Here is a 17,960-nt window from a genome sequence, read left to right as displayed (position 1 = left end):
ATGTTGTCCAAATCTTGCTGCATGTGGACAATCATCAGAAACAGGGGAATGTATTATGTGGAACAAAGAAATGACTGACCAACTAAATGCATACTTTGATTCTGTCTTCACAAAGGAGGACACAAATATCATACTAGAAATGTTGGGGTACACAGGGTTTAGTGAGGGAGGAACTGAAGGAAATCAGTATTAGTAGAGAAATGGTGATGGGGAAATTGATGAGAATGAAGGCCGACAAATCCCCAGGGCCTGACAATCTACATCCCAGAGTACTTCAGGAAGTGGCCCTAGAAATAGTGGATGCATTGGTGGTGATCTTCCAAGTTTCTATAGACTCTGGAACAATTCCTACAGATTGGAGGGTAGCTAATGTAACCCCACCATTTAAAAAGGGAGGTAGAGAGAAAACAGGGAATTATAGACCAGTCAGCCTGACGTTGGTAGTGGGGAAAATTCTAGAGTCCATTATCAAAGATTTTATAGCAGAGCACTTGGAGAACAGTGGTAGAATCGAGCAAAGTCAGCATAGATTTACGAAAGGGAAATCGTGCTTGACAAATCTACTAGAATTCTTTGAGGATGTAACTAGTAGAGTTGATGATGGGAAGCCAGTGGATGTGGTTTATTTGGACTTTCAGAAGGCTTTCGACAAAGACCCACATAAGAGATTAGTGTGTAAAGTTAAAGCGCATGGGATTGGGGGTAGTGTGTTGCGATGAATAGAAAATTGGGTTGGCAGGCAGGAAGCGAAGAATGGGAATGAACGGGTCTTTTTCCAAATGGCAGGCAGTGACTGGTGAGGTACCGCAGGGATCGGTGCTAGGACCCCAGCTATTCACAATATTCCAAAGGGCCTGTTTCAGTGCTGTATCTCTAAATAAATAAAAACATTAATTTAGCAATTTTGCCATGTCTTTATCTCCCACTACTGCCAAACCTTGTTTTTTTTAAAACTGTCACAATTTTTTTTTTTAAACGAGCATACTCGTAATTTTGACTTTAAATGATAATGTAAAATGTGCATCAAACACCTGTTAGACACCCCTTCTGATTGATGTAATTGAAAATCAGAACAGGGGTTTAAAGGGTGGCCAGGCCGACATTGCACGTTTTACACAATTGGCAAGTCAAAATTACCCTCACCCCACCCAATTTAAAAAAAAAATCTCATTCTCATTCTGTCCTAGTCTCCCTATTTGCAGGTTACAATCTACTATTATCACGCATTGCAGTATGGTTATACAGACTCTTCCAGATCTCTGGCACTTTGCCCCAATAGCCATTCTTTATGTGTGGCCCTCAACCACGAGGTCCACTGCTGTACAGTCTAATTCTGTCGTTCATGCATCATCCACCCATGCACACTATCCAGTAGGGTTTGGTGTATTGTGATTAGGAGCAGTAGCCCTTGCATATCTGGGAAAGGGGATGAGATCATGATGACCCAGTTCCACTTTAGGGAATGCACCATCATTCCCATAACAACTGGTGAATATCTACTCAGGTGAATATCTACTCAGTATTAGTCATATTATCCAATAGATGTTCTAGGATGCAGATAGATTTCTCAACTTTTATATTACAAAACAAAATACATCAAAACAGCATAAAAACAAATGATAACCCTCATTCATCTTGTTAATTTTTAAGCAAAGGTCTGATTACACTTCTGTGAAGAGCAGTGAGACATTTTTCTACATTAAACATGCTATATAAATGCAAGTTGTTGTAATTTAACTGAAATGATTTAATATGTGGCAAATTTTTTTAGAGCAAGACAATACAAGGAAAAGTAGAATCCTGCATAAATTCTGAATTGATCAACATTCAAATTTTCAATAATCAAAGACCCAAAAGATAAACTCAAGATTAGGCAAAGGGAGATTATCCTATTTGTTTCAGACTTCAGCACACTCTTCATCTGCAAGAGCCCCTCAGGCCCTTGTGATTCTTCAAGTTCCTATCCTCCCACCCCCTTGTGTTTATCCCCTGCTCCATCTCTCAGCAAAACTACACATAAAAAAAATTTCTCTTACACCTGTAACAATTTCTTCCTTCCTCTGCCTTGCAGCATGTTCCAAACTGTTAAGGCTTGCATACTTTGTAGAAGTAAAAGCAATGCATTCTTCCACAGAGGTACATGGCAGTGTGATCCTCTCATAGCGCCTCTATCACTTTTTTGAACAAGGCAAAGAGGCACCAGCAACACAGTCAAATGGGGGGTGCAGGGGCGGCTGGGGGTGGTGTGACGGGGAGAAGGGGGAAGAATGGTCATTTGAACAGTTGCTAAGCAGATACAGAGCTGGCAGCAACAGTGTTTTGGAGGGTTTCAGATGGAGATTGGATTGGGAGAGGGGTTGACCTGAACTTTAAGCTCAAGGAGGTATGGCCTTAATGCTTTTCAGATGAGACGTTAAACTGAGGCCTTGTCTGCCATTGAGGTAGATGTAAAAGTCCCCATGGCATTATTAGAAGCAGAAAAGAATGTCCTAACCAACATTTATGCTTTAACCACCGGCAAAAACATTAACTGGTACATTTAGCTCATTGCTGCTTTTGGAATCTTGCTGCCTACAAAAAATGACTTCACTTTAAAAGTAATTAATTAGATTGGAAGTACTTTGAAATGACTGGAGATTGTGAAAGATACTATATGAATGGAAATTAGTTTATTCTTTAGAACAAAGAATGGTTAATTGCTGAGTTGTCATGTCGTGGACTTTCCACTACACCACATTCTATCTTCATAGTTTTCATCGGAAATCATAATGAATATTTAGAGACTGTACAACTCACAAAAGACTACAAGCTATAATTATTTTAAATGGCATTTTACACAATACCTGCAGTGATTAAAATGTCTTCTTCAATCATTTGTATTGTACATGAAATTAAATTTTTAACATTACAGTTAAACATATGGGCTGAAAGATGAACCTTTAATGACAAATTGATAACAGCATGATTGAAAAGATGCTTGCGTTGAAGCTCTTTATGAAAGCTTTTTTTTTAAAATCAAGTAAGTGCGTCAGTTTAGGCTAGTTATTCCATAAACACAGCTTCTAACAGCACACTCAATAAAACAGACAAGAATGTTCAGGAAAAATACAGTACATGTGTAATTGTTTTGTTTTCATGATTACTGTGAATGGAGAATTACTTTACATAATCTTAATAATTATTAGAAATTTGTGGATGCCTGCAGATGTTATATAATTAATAGCACTGAGAAACTCAAAAAATATCCTAATAAGGCAACAAAGAGAAAAATCTGATGGCCTTGCAGATAACCAGATACTCGGCGTTTTCCTCGGACTCCAGTTTGAAAATCTAAATTATTTTTGTTACATAAAAATGTACAACTTTTGCTGTGAATTAATTTTGCATTAATAATTTTTATTTACATAGTACCTTTCACATAATAAAATGTCCCAAGTTGCTTCACAGCAGCATTATGACGCAAAATTGAACACTGAGCCACAAGCGATATTAGGGCACATGGCCAAAAGGTAGGTTTTAAGGAGCATCTTAAAGGAGGAAAGAGGGGTAGAGGCAGAGAGGATTAGGGAAGCAATACCATAGCTTAGGGCCTAGGCAGCTGAAGGCACAGCCACCAATGGTGGAGCAATTAAAATTGGGGATGCTCAAGAGGCCAGAATTCGATGAGCGAAGAGATCAGCCAAGCTGGTCCAGTACAATGGGGAAAATTGCCCAGATATGTCCTCTCCACAAAAAAACAGGACAAATCCAATCCAGCCAATTACCACCCCATCAGTCTACTCTCAATCATCAGCAAAACAATGGGAGGTGTTATTGACAGTACTATCAAGTGGCACTTACTCAGCAACAATCTACTCAAACTTTGGGTTCCATCAAGGCCACTCGCCTCCAGACCTCATTACAGCCTTGGTCCAAACATGGACAAAAGAGCGGAATTCCAGAGGTGAGGTGAGAGTGACAGCCCTTGACATCAAAGCAGCATTTGACTGAGAATGGCATCAAGGAGCCCAAGTAAAATTGAAGTTAATGGGAATCGGGGAAAACTCTCCATTGGTTGGAGTCATAGCTGGCACAAATGAAGATGGTTGTGGTTGTTGGAGGGCAAACACCTAAGCCTCAGGACATGGCTGCAGGAGTTCCTCAGGGTAATGCCCAAGGCCCAACCATCTTCAGCTGCTTCATCGATGTCCTTCCCTCCATCATAAGATCAGAAGTGGGGACATAGAAACATAGAAAATAGGAGCAGGAGTAGGCCATTTGGCCCTTCAAGCCTGCTCAGCCATTCACTATGATCATGGCTGATCATCCAACTCAGTAACCTGTTCCCGCTTTCGCCCCATATCCTTTGATCTCTTTCGCCCCAAGAGCTATATCTAACTCCTTCTTGAAAACATACAATGTTTTGGCCTCAACTGCTTTCTGTGGTCGAGAATACCACAGGTTCACCACTCTCTGGGTGAAGAAATTTCTCCCCATCTCAGTTCTGAAAGGTTTACCCCATATCCTTAGACTATGACCCCTGGTTCTGGACTCCCCCACCATCGGGAACATCCTTCCTGCATCTACCCTTCAAGTCCTGTTAGAATTTTATAGGTTTTTATGAGATTCCCCCCTCACTCTTCTGAACTTCAGCGAATATAATCCTAACCGACTCAATCTCTCCTCATACGGCAGTCCCGCCATCCCAGGAATCAGTCTGGTAAACCTTTGCTGCACTCCCTCTATAGCAAGGACATCCTTCCTCAGATATGGAGACCAAAACTGCACACAATACTCCAGGTGTGGCCTCATCAAGGCCCTGTATAATTGCAGCAAAACATCCCTGCTCCTGTACTCAAATTCTCTCACTATGAAGGCCAACATACCATTTGCCTTTTTTACCGCCTGTTGCACCTGCATGCTTATTTTCAGCAACTGGTGTACGAGAACACCCAGGTGTCGTTGCATATTCCCCTTTCTCAGTTTATAGCCGTTCAGATGATAATCTGCCTTCCTGTGTTTGCTACCAAAGTGGATAACCTCACATTCATCCACATTATACTGCATCTGCCATGCATTTGCCCACTCACTCAACTTGTCCAAATCACCCTGAAGCGCCTCTGCATGCTCCTCACAACTCGCCCTCCCACCCAGTTTGTGTCATCTGCAAATTTGGAAATGTTACATTTAGTTCCCTCATCTAAATCATTCATGTATATTGTGAATAATGGGTCCTAGCACCGATCCCTGCGATACTCCACTAGACACTGCCTGCCATTTGGAAAAAGACCCATTTATCCCTACTTTTTGTTTCCTGTCCGCCAACCAATTTTCTATCCATCGCAATACACTACTCCCACTCCCGTGCGCTTTAATTCTACATGCTAATCTCTTATGTGGGACTTTGTCGAAAGCCTTCTGAAAGTCCAAATAAACCACATCCACTGGCTCCCCCTCATCAACTCTACTAGTTACGTCCTCGAAGAATTCTAGTAGATTTGTCAAGCACTATTTCCCTTTCGTAAATCTATGCTGACTCTGTCCGATTCTACCACTGTTCTCCAAGTGCTCTGCTATAAAATCTTTCATAATGGACTCTAGAATTTTCCCCACTACCAACGTCAGGCTGACTGGTCTATAATTCCCTGCTTTCTCTCAACCTCCCTTTTTAAATAGTGGGGTTACATTAACTACCCTCCAATCTGTAGGAACTGTTCCAGAGTCGAGAATCTTGGAAGATGACCACCAATGCATCTGCTATTTCTAGGGCCACTTCCGTAAGTATTCTGAGAACATGGAGAAATTCATAACAAGGGAGCATTAATCTTCAAATTCAAGTTAAGTTGATTCAAAACAGATCCAAGAAAACTTTTTCATACAGCTGGTAACAAATATATGAAATGAACTGTCCCAGAAAGGCATAGATGTAAAGTAATTGAGCTGTTTAAATGGGAATAGATACTAGGGATGTGGCAGTATTAAGAGAGATGGAGTAAACATAGGGAAGTGAGATTAGCACAAGTTGCCAAGTTAACACAAGAGTGGAGCGAGCCCAATGGGTTGACTATCTTATTTCCTAAGTATGTAAATATCAAAGTAGTCCAACCTTTTATTATTTCCTGTCTGTCTTCATTTGTGACATCCTGTCGTATAGGGTATATCAGTGAATTAGTGCAGTAGCTGACATCTTGTAACTTTTAATTCTCTCTACAGGGAAGTCTGGATCTTGAGAAGGATGATGGTGAGGAATTTGAGGACAATATGGATGTATTCGATGACAGCAGCTCAAGCCCTTCTGGCACATTGCGCATGTATCCCCTTACCTGCAAGGTGCTCTATTCATATAAGGTTAGTAAAATGGAAAGATACCATTTTAGAATAGAGTGAAATGTGATTTGTTGTCTCCTTTACATACTAAAGGCTAAATTTTCCCAAGAGGGTTGGAGGCGGGTGGGAAAGCCGTGTTGGGACAACTCCTCGACACAGTCCCGCCTCTAGGGGTGCTTCCCAGGGCAGGCAGGGAAGAAATTCGGCAGCCCTCTCCTCCAAGGCGGGCAGCTGTTTATGCCACTGAAGAGCCATTTTTTGATGGAGATGGGATCTCTCCACTGTTGGAGCAACTCCACTCTCTAGAGGCCGCCTCCCAGCAGCAAGCTGGGGGGCCATGGAAGCCTGAGGCTTCATGCCCCGATAAAGACGCTGCCAAGACAAAAGGCCACCACAGCAGCCAAAACCAGTCCTGTGATGTGGGCCTCTTCAACCTAACATTTGCAGAAGGTGTCGGATGCGCTCTCACGCTCGCCTATCTCCCTCAGCAGTGCCCACTTCTCCCACTGGGCTGCTGGCCATACATCACTGTGGGTCCTTTGACTGGGCCTTCTGCTTCCCCTGGTCTGTCCATTGTCTTTAATTGGACGGGGCTCCTGGATGTGGCTTCTTAATTGGCTGCCTCCAGGAAGATCATGCCTGATGTCCCACCATGGCCACCTCCAGGCTCCCGACCTGGAAATGAGGCTGACATCAGGGTCGCGACTCACCTGGAAAGATCTAGCCCTAAGTGTCCACAACAGTTGCAGAATTTTTCTGCTCATTGTTACATTGTACCAGGGAAAATATTTTTAAGTTACTCCAGTTTAAGGTGGTTCACACTCTGAAACCTTACATAAAACATGTTTTTTTTGTTCGTTCGTGGGATGTGGGCGTTGCTGGCTAGGCCAGCATTTATTGCCCATCCCTAATTGCCCTTGAGAAGGTGGTGCTGAGCTGCCTTGAACCACTGCAGTCCTTGGTTTGTGGGTACACCAACAGTGCTGTTAGAAAGGGAGTTCCAGGATTTTGACCCACTCTATCTAATGCAATATACACCAAATACGTTAGAATTTGAGAGTATTTTTGTGGTTAAAATAGTAAAACGAGCTCAGTAACTCTAGTAGAGTGGTCTTACATAGAACTTGGGTTTGCATTTCAGTCTCATCTGTTGTTTGCTATTTACCATGTATAGTTTCACTGCCAGATGGAGCACCCTTGTGGTATCAAGCGCTCTGTCTTGGGACAGGAATGTTTTAGAGTAAGACCCGTTCTTCCAGCAAATATGGTTCCATTCTGCCCAAGGAGGCTCTGAAGTATTAGTGGCTCAGGCTGTTACACTATTCTAGCTGAACAAAAAATCTTGACGTAGAAAGGAAGCAAAGGGAATCATTAATAGTCATTGGGTCCTTGGCTAGTATTTTTCCTCTCCCTTGCATGGGTTGCTGATTCCAACTGCTCCGACCAAAATCAAATAACTTAGCACCTTCTTGGAGCTGAAGTTAGTTTCTCCCCCCACCAAAGAATCTGGGTCTGTGGCGGGGGAGGGGGGGCCTGAAGATTCCTCCGAATGAGGCCCGCCACCGACCCTGACACCATGAGGGCCCGGCCCGATCCTCACGAGGCAGCAAGGCCTCGTGGCGGCAACTCCACCGCTTGGCGACGGGCCCTCAATTTAAATATGGAAATAAATTTACATAGCTGCATTAATGGTAATCACACCGCTGCCTTCCATCGTGGTGCGATCGTCATGCCGCTGGCCGGCGCTCCTGCGTCTTCGGATCCCTGTCCAGGGAAACGAGGCGCCACACTAGTTTGGGGGAGGGGGTGGGAAGCAGGTAATTTTTTTCTGTGCAGGTGTGGTATGGGGAGGATGGAGCGGCAGTAACTTATTCTTCTTGGTGGAGGGGATGGTGGGAAGTGGTAAAGTTTATAGTTTGTGCACTGTGTGGGGGAAGGTCAGGTGAACCAGGTAGGTGTTTTGGGGTGCAGAAGGCAAATAATAAATTTATTGGTTATTGGGGGGAGTGGGGGGGGGGGGGGGGAGAGAGGGCCAGAAATACTGTGTGTTATTGTTTTTACAAATCTTGCTTCAAATCTTTAAATATACCGGAAGGGTTAAAGCCCTTTAAAAATGGCATCAACCCCCTCCACGTCTTTGGGGGGGTGGGCGGTGGTGCGGGTCGCGCCGTCCATTCAAATGAGCTGCCGCACGGAAGATTGTGGCGGCTCATCAACATGCAGCCGGTGCAGGCCGGACGTTGCTTCCTTCACCCGCCGCCTACCTCGGCAGCGGCAGAAGATAATTCCGGCCTTGGTCTGTAGTTACTCATGGCACCGAAGCCACATTTTTAAAAAAAACTCTGGCACAAATATTCAACTCTACGTCCAACATTATTTCTGTATTGTAACTATTCTAATTAACTAATTGGAAGGATCCTGTGGGAAATATTTATGGTTTAAGGACGCATGTAGTTTTTGTCATGGCTGTAATGAAATCAATGTTAATGACCATTTAAAATAAAAAAGAATGTAATTTCAGTAAAATATTCTTGGAAATATAAGTGATAAAATTAGCTGTCTATAGGAATGGCTCAGAACAACATGAGCAATAAAGAAGCAAAAGACACTACAAATCTGCATAGAATTAGGCATTTAAAGGTTACTGTAAGAAAATAGTTTCACAATTGAGGAATCCATGCAACCAAAGTTTCAGGGCATTTGCTAAATTTTTTCAGTTGTGCAAATTTCAACATAAATATGTCAAATAAGGCACTTAGAGTGAGCTTAATCGAAGTAGGTATTACCTTCTTCTTTGGCCTCCTTGTCTCGAGAGACAATGGGTAAGCGCCTGGAGGTGGTCAGTGGTTTGTGAAGCAACGCCTGGAGTGGCTATAAAGGTCAATTCTAGAGTGACAGACTCTTCCACAGGTGCCGCAGATAAAATTGGTTGTCGGGGCTGTTACACAGTTGGCTCTCCCCTTGCGCTTCTGTCTTTTTTTCCTGCCAACTGCTAAGTCTCTTTGACTCGCCGCACTTTAGCCCTGCCTTTATGGCTGCCCGCCAGCTCTGGCGATCACTGGCAACTGATTCCCACGACTTGTGATCAGTGTCACAGGACTTCATGTCGTGTTTGCAGATGTCTTTAAAGCGCAGACATGGACGGCCAGTGGGTCTGATATCAGTGACGAGCTCGCTGTCCTTGGAGATCCTGCCATCTTCCATGCGGCTCACATGGCCAAGCAATCTCAAGCGCCGCAGGCTCAGTAGTGTGTATATGCTGGGGATGTTGGCCACCTCGAGGACTTCTGCATTGGAGATACAGTCCTGCCACCTGATGCCAAGGATTCTCCGGAGGCAGCGAAGATGGAATGAATTGTGACGTCGCTCTTGGCTGACATACGTTGTCCAGGTCTCGCTGCCATAGAGCAAGGTACTGAGGACACAGGCTTGATACACTCAGACTTTTGTGTTCCGTGTCAGTGCACCATTTTCCCACACTCTCTTGGCCAGTCTGGACATAGCAGTGGAAGCCTTTTCCATGCGCTTGTTGATTTCTGCATCGAGAAACAGGTTACTGGTGATAGTTGAGCCTAGGTAGATGAACTCTGGAACCACTTCCAGAGCGTGGTCGCCAATATTGCTGGATGGAGCATTTCTGACGTCCTGTCTTATGATGTTCGTTTTCTTGAGGCTGATGGTGAGGCCAGATTTGTTGCAGGCAGACGCAAACCTGTCGATGAGACTCTGCAGGCACTCTTCAGTGTGAGATGTTCATGCAGCATCGTCAGCAAAGAGGAGTTCCCTGATGAGGACTTTCCGTACTTTGGTCTTCGCTCTTAGATGGGCTAGGTTGAACAACCTGCCGTCTGATCTTGTGTGGAGGAAAATTCCTTCTTCTGAAGACTTGAACACATGTGAGAGCAGCAGGGAGAAGAAGATCCCGAACAGTGTAGCTGCGAGAACACAGCCCTGTTTCACGCCACTCAGGATAGGAAAGGGGTCTGATGAGGTGCCGCTATGCTGAATTGTGCCTTTCATATTGTCGTGGAATGAGGTGATGATACTTGGGAGCTTTGGTGGACATCCGATCTTTTATTGTAGTCTGAAGAGACCACGTCTGCTGACAAGGTCAAAGGCTTTGGTGAGATCAATAAAAGCAATGTAGAGGGGCATCTGTTGTTCACAGCATTTCTCCTGTAGCTGGCGAAGGGAGAACAGCATGTCAATGGTGGTTCTCTCTGCTCGAAAGCCACACTGTGCCTCAGGGTAGACCCACTCTGCCAGCTTCTGGAGCCTGTTTAAAGCGACATGAACAAAGACTTTCCCCACTATGCTGAGCAGGGAGATTCCACGGCAGTTGTTGCAGTCAACGCGGTCACCCTTGTACTTATAGAGGGTGATGATATTGGCATCGCGCATGTCCTGTGGTACTGCTCCCTCATCCCAGCACAGGCAAAGCAGTTCGTAGAGTGCTGAAAGTATAGCAGGCTTGGCACTCTTGATTATTTCAGGGGTAATGCCGTCCTTCCAAGGGGCTTTTCCGCTGGCTCGAGAATCATTGGCATTACTGAGTTCCGATTTTGTTGGCTGTTCGTCCAGCTCATCCATGACTGGCAGAAACTGGGCTGCATTGAGGGCGGTCTCAGTGACAACATTTTCCCTGGAGTACAGTTCTAGGTATTGCTCCACCCAGCGGTCCATTTGCTTGTGTTGGTCAGTGATTGTGTCCCCTGATTTAGATTTGAGGGGGGCAATCTTCTTGATGGTTGGCCCAAAAGCTCTCTCAATGCCATCATACATTCCTCTGATGTTTCAGGTGTCGGAGGCCAGCTGAATATGACGACATAGGTGTTGCCAGTAGTCATTTGCGCAGCACCTGGCTGTTCTTTGTGCAGCACTTCTGGCTGCTTTAAGTGCTACGGATGTTAACTCGCTGGGGGCTTTCTTGTAGTTCAGCAGTGCAGTGCGCTTAGTGGCTATGACAGATTCCAGCTCTTCAAAGTGAGATTGAAACCAGTCTGCATTCTGCTTCACACGTTTGCCACAGGTGGTCATTGTTGAGTCATAGATGGCGCCTCTGATGTGGGCCCACTTGGTCTCTGCATCCCCTGTGGGAGTGTTTTGAAGGGCTTTTTCAAGTGAATTTAGAAGTTATGTAACAGCTGTGGATAAGAAATTCTGCTAGTGTTGATGCGCGGGCGGCCCTTCTGCTTGGAGTGATGCAAATTCTTTGGTTTGAGTCTAACCTTGCTGCACACCAGGGAGTGGTCGGTGTTGCAGTCTGCACTGTGGAAGCTGCGTGTGATTTGAATGCTGTTTAAAGAGGCTCGCCTTGTGACGATGAGATCTAGCTGGTGCCAACGACGTGATCTTGGGTGCCTCCAAGAAACCTGGTGACAGGGTTTAGTATGAAAGAACGAGTTGGTTATGATAGGTACACAACTCAAGCAGTCTCTGTCCATTCTCATTCATCCTTCCAGTGCCATAGCGCCCAAGGCAGGAGGGCCATGAGTCATGGTCGGCCCCAACCCTGGCATTAAAGTCCCCCAGCAGGAACAGATGTTCGGTATTGGGGATGCTACTAATGATATTATGGAGTTCCTCGTAGAACTGGTCTTTAGCTTCAACTGGGGAGCAGAATGGATGCTGAGTAGGTGTACTGGACCAGAGGCGGTGAGCAGTCGGATGGACAGTATGCGTTCTGAGCCATTTGAGGGTGGCTTTAGCATGCTGAGCAAAGAGTTTCTGATGGCGAAGCCCACTCCATGCTGTCTTGGTTCTTCAGGATCCCTACCCTGCCAGAAGAAGGTGTCGTCTTGCACTCTCAGAGATCTGCTCGCAGGGAGGCGTACCTCCTGAAGTGCTGCAATGTCCACATTGAGACTACTGAGCTCGTTGTTAATGATGGCGGTCTTCCGAGAATCGTTGATTTGTGTAAGGTCTTCCGACAGGCCAGGACACAGTTCTGACGTTCCAGCTTGCAAAACGAAGGGCTGGCACCTCCTTTCCTTTTTTTTTGTCGTGCCATTTGGGTTGCAGTCCACTTGTCGGGCAATGACCCTGAGCTCCAAGCACCCATTGAAGCAGGTGGACTGTGGCGGGACAGAACCTTACTGACCGGGGGCTGCCTGGTTTGAGGCGGGCGGTAGCTGTCCAGTGATATGTGATGACCTCTCCCACCGACAAAGGCAACCCGTGGCGCCCAATCTCTACTCCAACTGAGCTGGACTTATAACCTGTAACTGTTGCCTTCCGTGTTGTTTTGGTCGCTGTGAGGTGACTATGGAGTGACCTCCATATAGGTAAAGAAAAAGCCACTGTAGTGGAAACAGAAATATGGGGTGGAATTTTACCCTCGGCGGACGGGAGCCGTTCACCGACTGAAAAGTCAGTGACAAACCCATCTACCCCTGGCCTGGAGATACGGACTGCATTTTGCGGTCCCCAGGCCTTTAATTGGTATGAAGCAAGACTTCCATCTCATTGAGGCAGGAAGTCCTGCCTAATGGAGCTGCCGGCTAAGCAGCGGGCTGGCAGCTCTCTGTCCCAGCAGCACCACTGGAAGCGGTGGCCATTGCTGGGACTGCAACCCAGCTGAAAATGGAACATGTCAGGGAGCCCCGGAGACTGGGTAAGTTTTTGGGGCCTCGCCGGGGGCAATTGGTCAGGCCCCAGCGAAGCAAGGGTGGTCAATTGAGGGGACGGGGGGTGTGTTGGGCATTGGGGGTGATTAGGGCATTGGGGCAGCCCTCTGTTGGGCACAGGGTGCCTGATCAGAGGGCCCCCCGCTCCCCAGGCCGCTGGAAAGCCGCCTACTTTTAAGATGTGGCATATCTTGGGCCTGGGCCGCCTACCAGCCAAGGGTAAAATCCCCGTGGTGGTGTGCGGAGGCCCTTCAGTGGCCACTAACAGGCCACTTAAGGGCCTTGAATGGCTTGGGACATTTTTCACCGCCACCCAGCGTAACGTGGCGGCAGGAGCAGGTCATGAAAGGCTCCACAAGCCTTCCGTTCCATTTTATGTCTCCCCCCACCACCACCATCCTGCTCTTTGGGAGGGGCGTAAAATTCTGGCCATGGTTCCATTGATGAAGAGTCTATTGACTACCTTGAATCCTTTGGTAGCTGTGTAATTCAGAAAAGCAAATGTAAAATATTTCCCGTCAGTTAGAAGTGTTTTTTTTTTAAAAGCCTTGTGAGTAGTGATTTGTGTTCCACTCTCAAGATCCAATTAAGAAAAATTCTTTCTAATTTTACCCGCTCGTTTCCTGCAGCTATTAATTACTTACTCAGGTATAGTTCCACAGGCAATAGGTGCTATCTGGTACCTTGCCAAAGTGGTCCTTATTAATGTATGAGCCTTGACTATCTCTCTTATCTTGGGTCCAACCTGTGCTTTTCCTGTTCTGTTCTAATCAACAAATATTAAGGATTTCAGAAAACAAATCCTGTTCATTCTTCCCCATCACTGTGCTGCAAATTTTCAGAAATTAGACCTTTATATTTTCGCACAAATCATGTAGAAAATACTTGAAAATTTTCAGTCACTATACTACTTTTATGCACCATTTAGATTACAACTGCAGTACCGATGCAAAGTAATTTTGCTTAGCATCAGTGCAAAAAAAATCCATAGTCAAGGTCAACCTGACTCCAGAGCACAGTGCATTATGCTGGCCCTGATTCTGAATTTTACTTCATCATTGCAAAGCATACCGTTTCATACCAACTGTATAAGCATCATGTAAATACAACCTATTTTGTTCAAGTCTTTAGCTTATTTCAGTAGCTTTTTTTAGTGTAAAAACAAAATTAATTTTTTATGTGTAGTTTTATGGCACAACTTAAATCAATGCTTAAAATAATGGTGCAAGTTAATAATGCTGCATCTTTCTGGAACATCATTTCAAGCCTAAGCTGGATAAAAAAAAATTACTTTAGCTAAGTAATCACTGTTTTGTTCATAAAATGCCAAGAATACAGTATATATCCCACTTTCATTTGGATTTGGTTAAGCATCTTTGCATTGCTCAATACTATTAATTGACCATCATTGCATTCCAAGATATTGGTCGACATTTTAATGAAATTGCATGTTTGGAACTGAATTGGTCAGGCTTGTGCTTCAAGCAACATACTTAAAAATGTAATCAACCTGAGGAAGACCTAGTTGAAAAAAACCAGCCCTTAATTTGGTATAAAACCACTTGCAAATTGACACATGATTAACATTTATCCTGTGTTTGCTGATTGTAGGCTAACCAACCAGATGAGCTCACTATTGAAGAACATGAACTCTTGGAAGTAATTGAGGATGGTGACATGGAAGACTGGGTGAAGGTTTGTGTTGCATTTCATGTTAAGCTATTCTCCAATCCTCCATATTGCTGAACGCAAGTGTCAGCCATGAGTCAGAAGGTTGTGAGTTGAAGTTTCACGCCAAAGACTTGTGCTTAAAAATCCAGTCCATTGCAGTACTGAGGGAATGCTGTACTGGCAAAGGTGCCATATTTTGGTTGAGAGGTTAAATTGAGGCCCTGTCAGGTAGATGTTAAAGATCCCATGACACTATTTTGAAGAAGAGGAGGGGAGTTATCCCTGATGTTTTGACCAATATTTATCCCTCATGCAGATTATCTGGTCGTTATCACATTGTGGTTTGTGGGAGCTTTCTGTGTACAAATTGACTGCCCCATTTTCTACATCACAACAGTGACTACACTTCAAAAGTACTTCATTGGCTTTGGAACATTCTGAGATGTGAAAAATCCACAACGAACGGATCAAATGAAAGTTCTACACTCCTGCTGCATCTATTCGTGAATGCTGGTGAACAATCAAACAACTAAACAGAACAGGAGGCTCCACAAACACCTCCATCCTCAATGATGGGGCAGCCCAGCACATTAGTGCAAAAAATAGGGCTGAAGCATTTGCAACCATCTTCAGCCAGAGATGCCGAGTGGATGATCTATCTCAGCCTCCTCCTGAGGTCCCCAATATCAGAGATGCCAGTCTTCAGCCAATGCGATTAGCTCCATATGCTATTAAGAAAAGACTGAGCGCAATGAATACAGCAAAGGCCATGGGCTATAGTACTGAAGACTTGTGCTCCAGAACTAGCAACGCCCCTAGCCAAGCTGTTCCAGTAGAGCTACAGCACTGGCATCTACCCGACAATGTGAAAAATTGCCCAGGTATGTCCTGTCCACTAAAAGCAGGACAAATCCAATCCTGTCAATTGCTGTCACATTAGTCTACTGTCGATCATCAGCAAAGTGAAGGAAGGTGTCATTGACAGTGCTATCAAGCGGTACTTACTCAGCAATACCTTGCTCATAAGTGCTTAGTTTGGGTTCCAGCAGGGGCACACGGCTCCAGACCTCATCCGAAGCTTGGTCCAAGCATGAGCAAAAGAGCTGAATTCAAGAGGTGAGGTGAGAGTGACTGCATTTGACCGGGTATGGCATCAAGGAGGCCCAGCAAAATTGAAGTCAATGGGAATCCGGGAGAAAACGCTCCACTGGTTGGAGTCATACCTAGCACAAAGGAAGATGATTGTGGTTGTTGGAGGCCAATCTCTCAGCTCCAGGACATCGATGCAGGAGTTTCTCAAAGTAGTGTCCTTGGCCCAACCATCTTCAGCTGCTTCATCAATGACCTTCCCTCCATCATAAAGTTCAGTACCATTTGGGGCGGCACAGTGGTTAGCACTGCAGCCTCACAGCCCCAGTGACCCGGGTTCAATTCTGGGTACAACCTGTGTGGAGTTTGCAAGTTCTCCCTGTGTCTGCGTGGGTTTCCTCCGGGTGCTCCGGTTTCCTCCCACAGCCAAAAGACTTGCAGGTTGATGGGTAAATTGGCCATTATAAATTTCCCCTAGTATAGGTAGGTGGTAGGGAAATATAAGAACAGGTGAGGATGTGATAGGAATATGGGATTAGTGTAGGATTAGTATAATGGTCGGCACAGACTTGGTGGGCCGAAGGGCTGTATCTCTAAATCAAATCATAAATCATTCGCAACTCCTCAGATACTGAAGCAGTCCATTCCCACATGTGGCAAGACCTGGACAACATTCAGGCTTGGACTGATAAGTGGCAAGTAACATTTGTGCCACACAAGTGGTGGGCAATGACCATCTCCAACAAGAGAGAATGTAACCATCTCTCTTGACGTTCAGTGGCGTAACCATCGCTGAATCCTCCCACCAAAAACATCCTGGAGGATTACCATTGACCAGAAACTTAACTGGACCAGCCATGTAAATACTATGGCTACAAAAGCAGTTCAGGGGCTGGGAATTCTGCAGCGAGTAATTCACTTGCTGACTCTCCAAACTGTCCACCTTCTACAAGGCACAAGTCAAGGGTATGATGGAATACTCTCAACTTGCCTCGAAGAGTGCAGCTCTCAACACTTGAGAAGCTTGACATCATCTAGAATAAAGCAGCCCACTCGATTGACACCCCATCCACCACCTTAACTATTCACTCCCTTAACCACTGGTGCACAGTGGCAGCAGTGTGCACTTATATACACGATACATTGCAACAACTCACCACGCCTCCTTGAACAACATCTTCCATACCTGTGACCTCTATCACCTAGAAGGACCAGGGCAACAGATGCACCACTACCCGAGTTCCCCTCCGAGCCACACACCATCCTGACTTGGAACTATATCGCCATTTGTTCATTGTTCATGATGTTAACCAAGTTGTGTTTAAATTTCAGTGAAATTCAGAAATTATGCAAGATGACTCTGAGTGACATTTATTTCAAAGGATTAACAGCATGCCATCTTCAACAGAAAAGCAAGAGTCCAATGACAGGAAATTATTAATCGGAACAGTAAAAAACGCTTTGGATCAAAAACCTGGAACACCCTTCCTGACAGAACTGTGGGTATACCTACACCTTGTGGACTGCAGCGGTTTAAGAAGACAACTCAACAACACCTTCTCGAGGGCAATTAGGGATGGGCAACAAATGCTGGCCTTGCCAGTGGCGCTCACATTCTATGAAAGAATAAGAAAAAAATTATGTATAAAAGCAAGTGTTTCTTTATGTTGCAATTTTTATCTTGCTGCAGTTAAAACATTTAATTCCAAGATCTAGCAATTCACTTCATCACAATCCAATCTTTTTTGAAAAATAGCCGATTTGAAAGCTGAAATTGTTTATAGCTGTACATCTGAATAGCTATGCACGAGTAACATTTTGTTTCTTTTGTCAAGTGTTTTTTACTGTTCCGATTAATAATTTCCTGTCATTGGACTCTTGCTTTTCTGTTGAAGATGGCATGCTGTTAATCCTTTGAAATAAATGTCATTCAGAGTCATCTTGCATAATTTCTGAATTTCACTGAAATTTAAACACAACTTGGTTAACATCATGAAAGAAAGAAAACAAATCTTTTGGGTTAATTTGTTTTTCATCATAACATGCTTTGGATGTGGTTTAGAAACTTCCCATCGGTACATTTTTGGGAGGGGCTGTAAGGTTTATAGCATTTTCATCGTTTCCTTTTATGAATAACTTTGCCTCACAGTCAAGCCTCGACACTAGTTTCTGGCAGAAAGAGTATTACAAAGTTATTCATAAAGATAAACTGTGCAAATGCTATAAACCTTACAGTGCATATGGTCAGGAGTAGCATTTCTTTTTCTT

At 44.6% G+C, this 17,960-nt stretch overlaps 1 protein-coding gene across 3 annotated transcripts in view; it reads left to right on the top strand.

Annotated features, from left to right (window-relative positions):
* The window catches only part of LOC137371212 (F-BAR and double SH3 domains protein 2-like), a 262,204-nt gene that overhangs the window by 218,970 nt on the left and 25,274 nt on the right, over nt 1–17,960 (top strand). For 2 of the 3 annotated variants that reach the window (XM_068033385.1, XM_068033386.1), the window contains 2 exons: nt 6,193–6,327; nt 14,544–14,627. In XM_068033385.1, coding sequence (XP_067889486.1) covers nt 6,193–6,327; nt 14,544–14,627 — 219 coding nt within the window. Of the gene's footprint in view, nt 1–6,192; nt 6,328–14,543; nt 14,628–17,100; nt 17,368–17,960 lie in introns of those variants that run through there. The other variant, XM_068033388.1, reaches the window with a different exon arrangement.

Source organism: Heterodontus francisci, chromosome 6 (assembly GCF_036365525.1).
Source record: "Heterodontus francisci isolate sHetFra1 chromosome 6, sHetFra1.hap1, whole genome shotgun sequence".
Classification (NCBI taxonomy): Eukaryota; Metazoa; Chordata; class Chondrichthyes; order Heterodontiformes; family Heterodontidae; genus Heterodontus; species Heterodontus francisci.
Note: the sequence above shows the minus strand (reverse complement) of the source record. Positions and strands in the feature narration are given on the sequence as shown.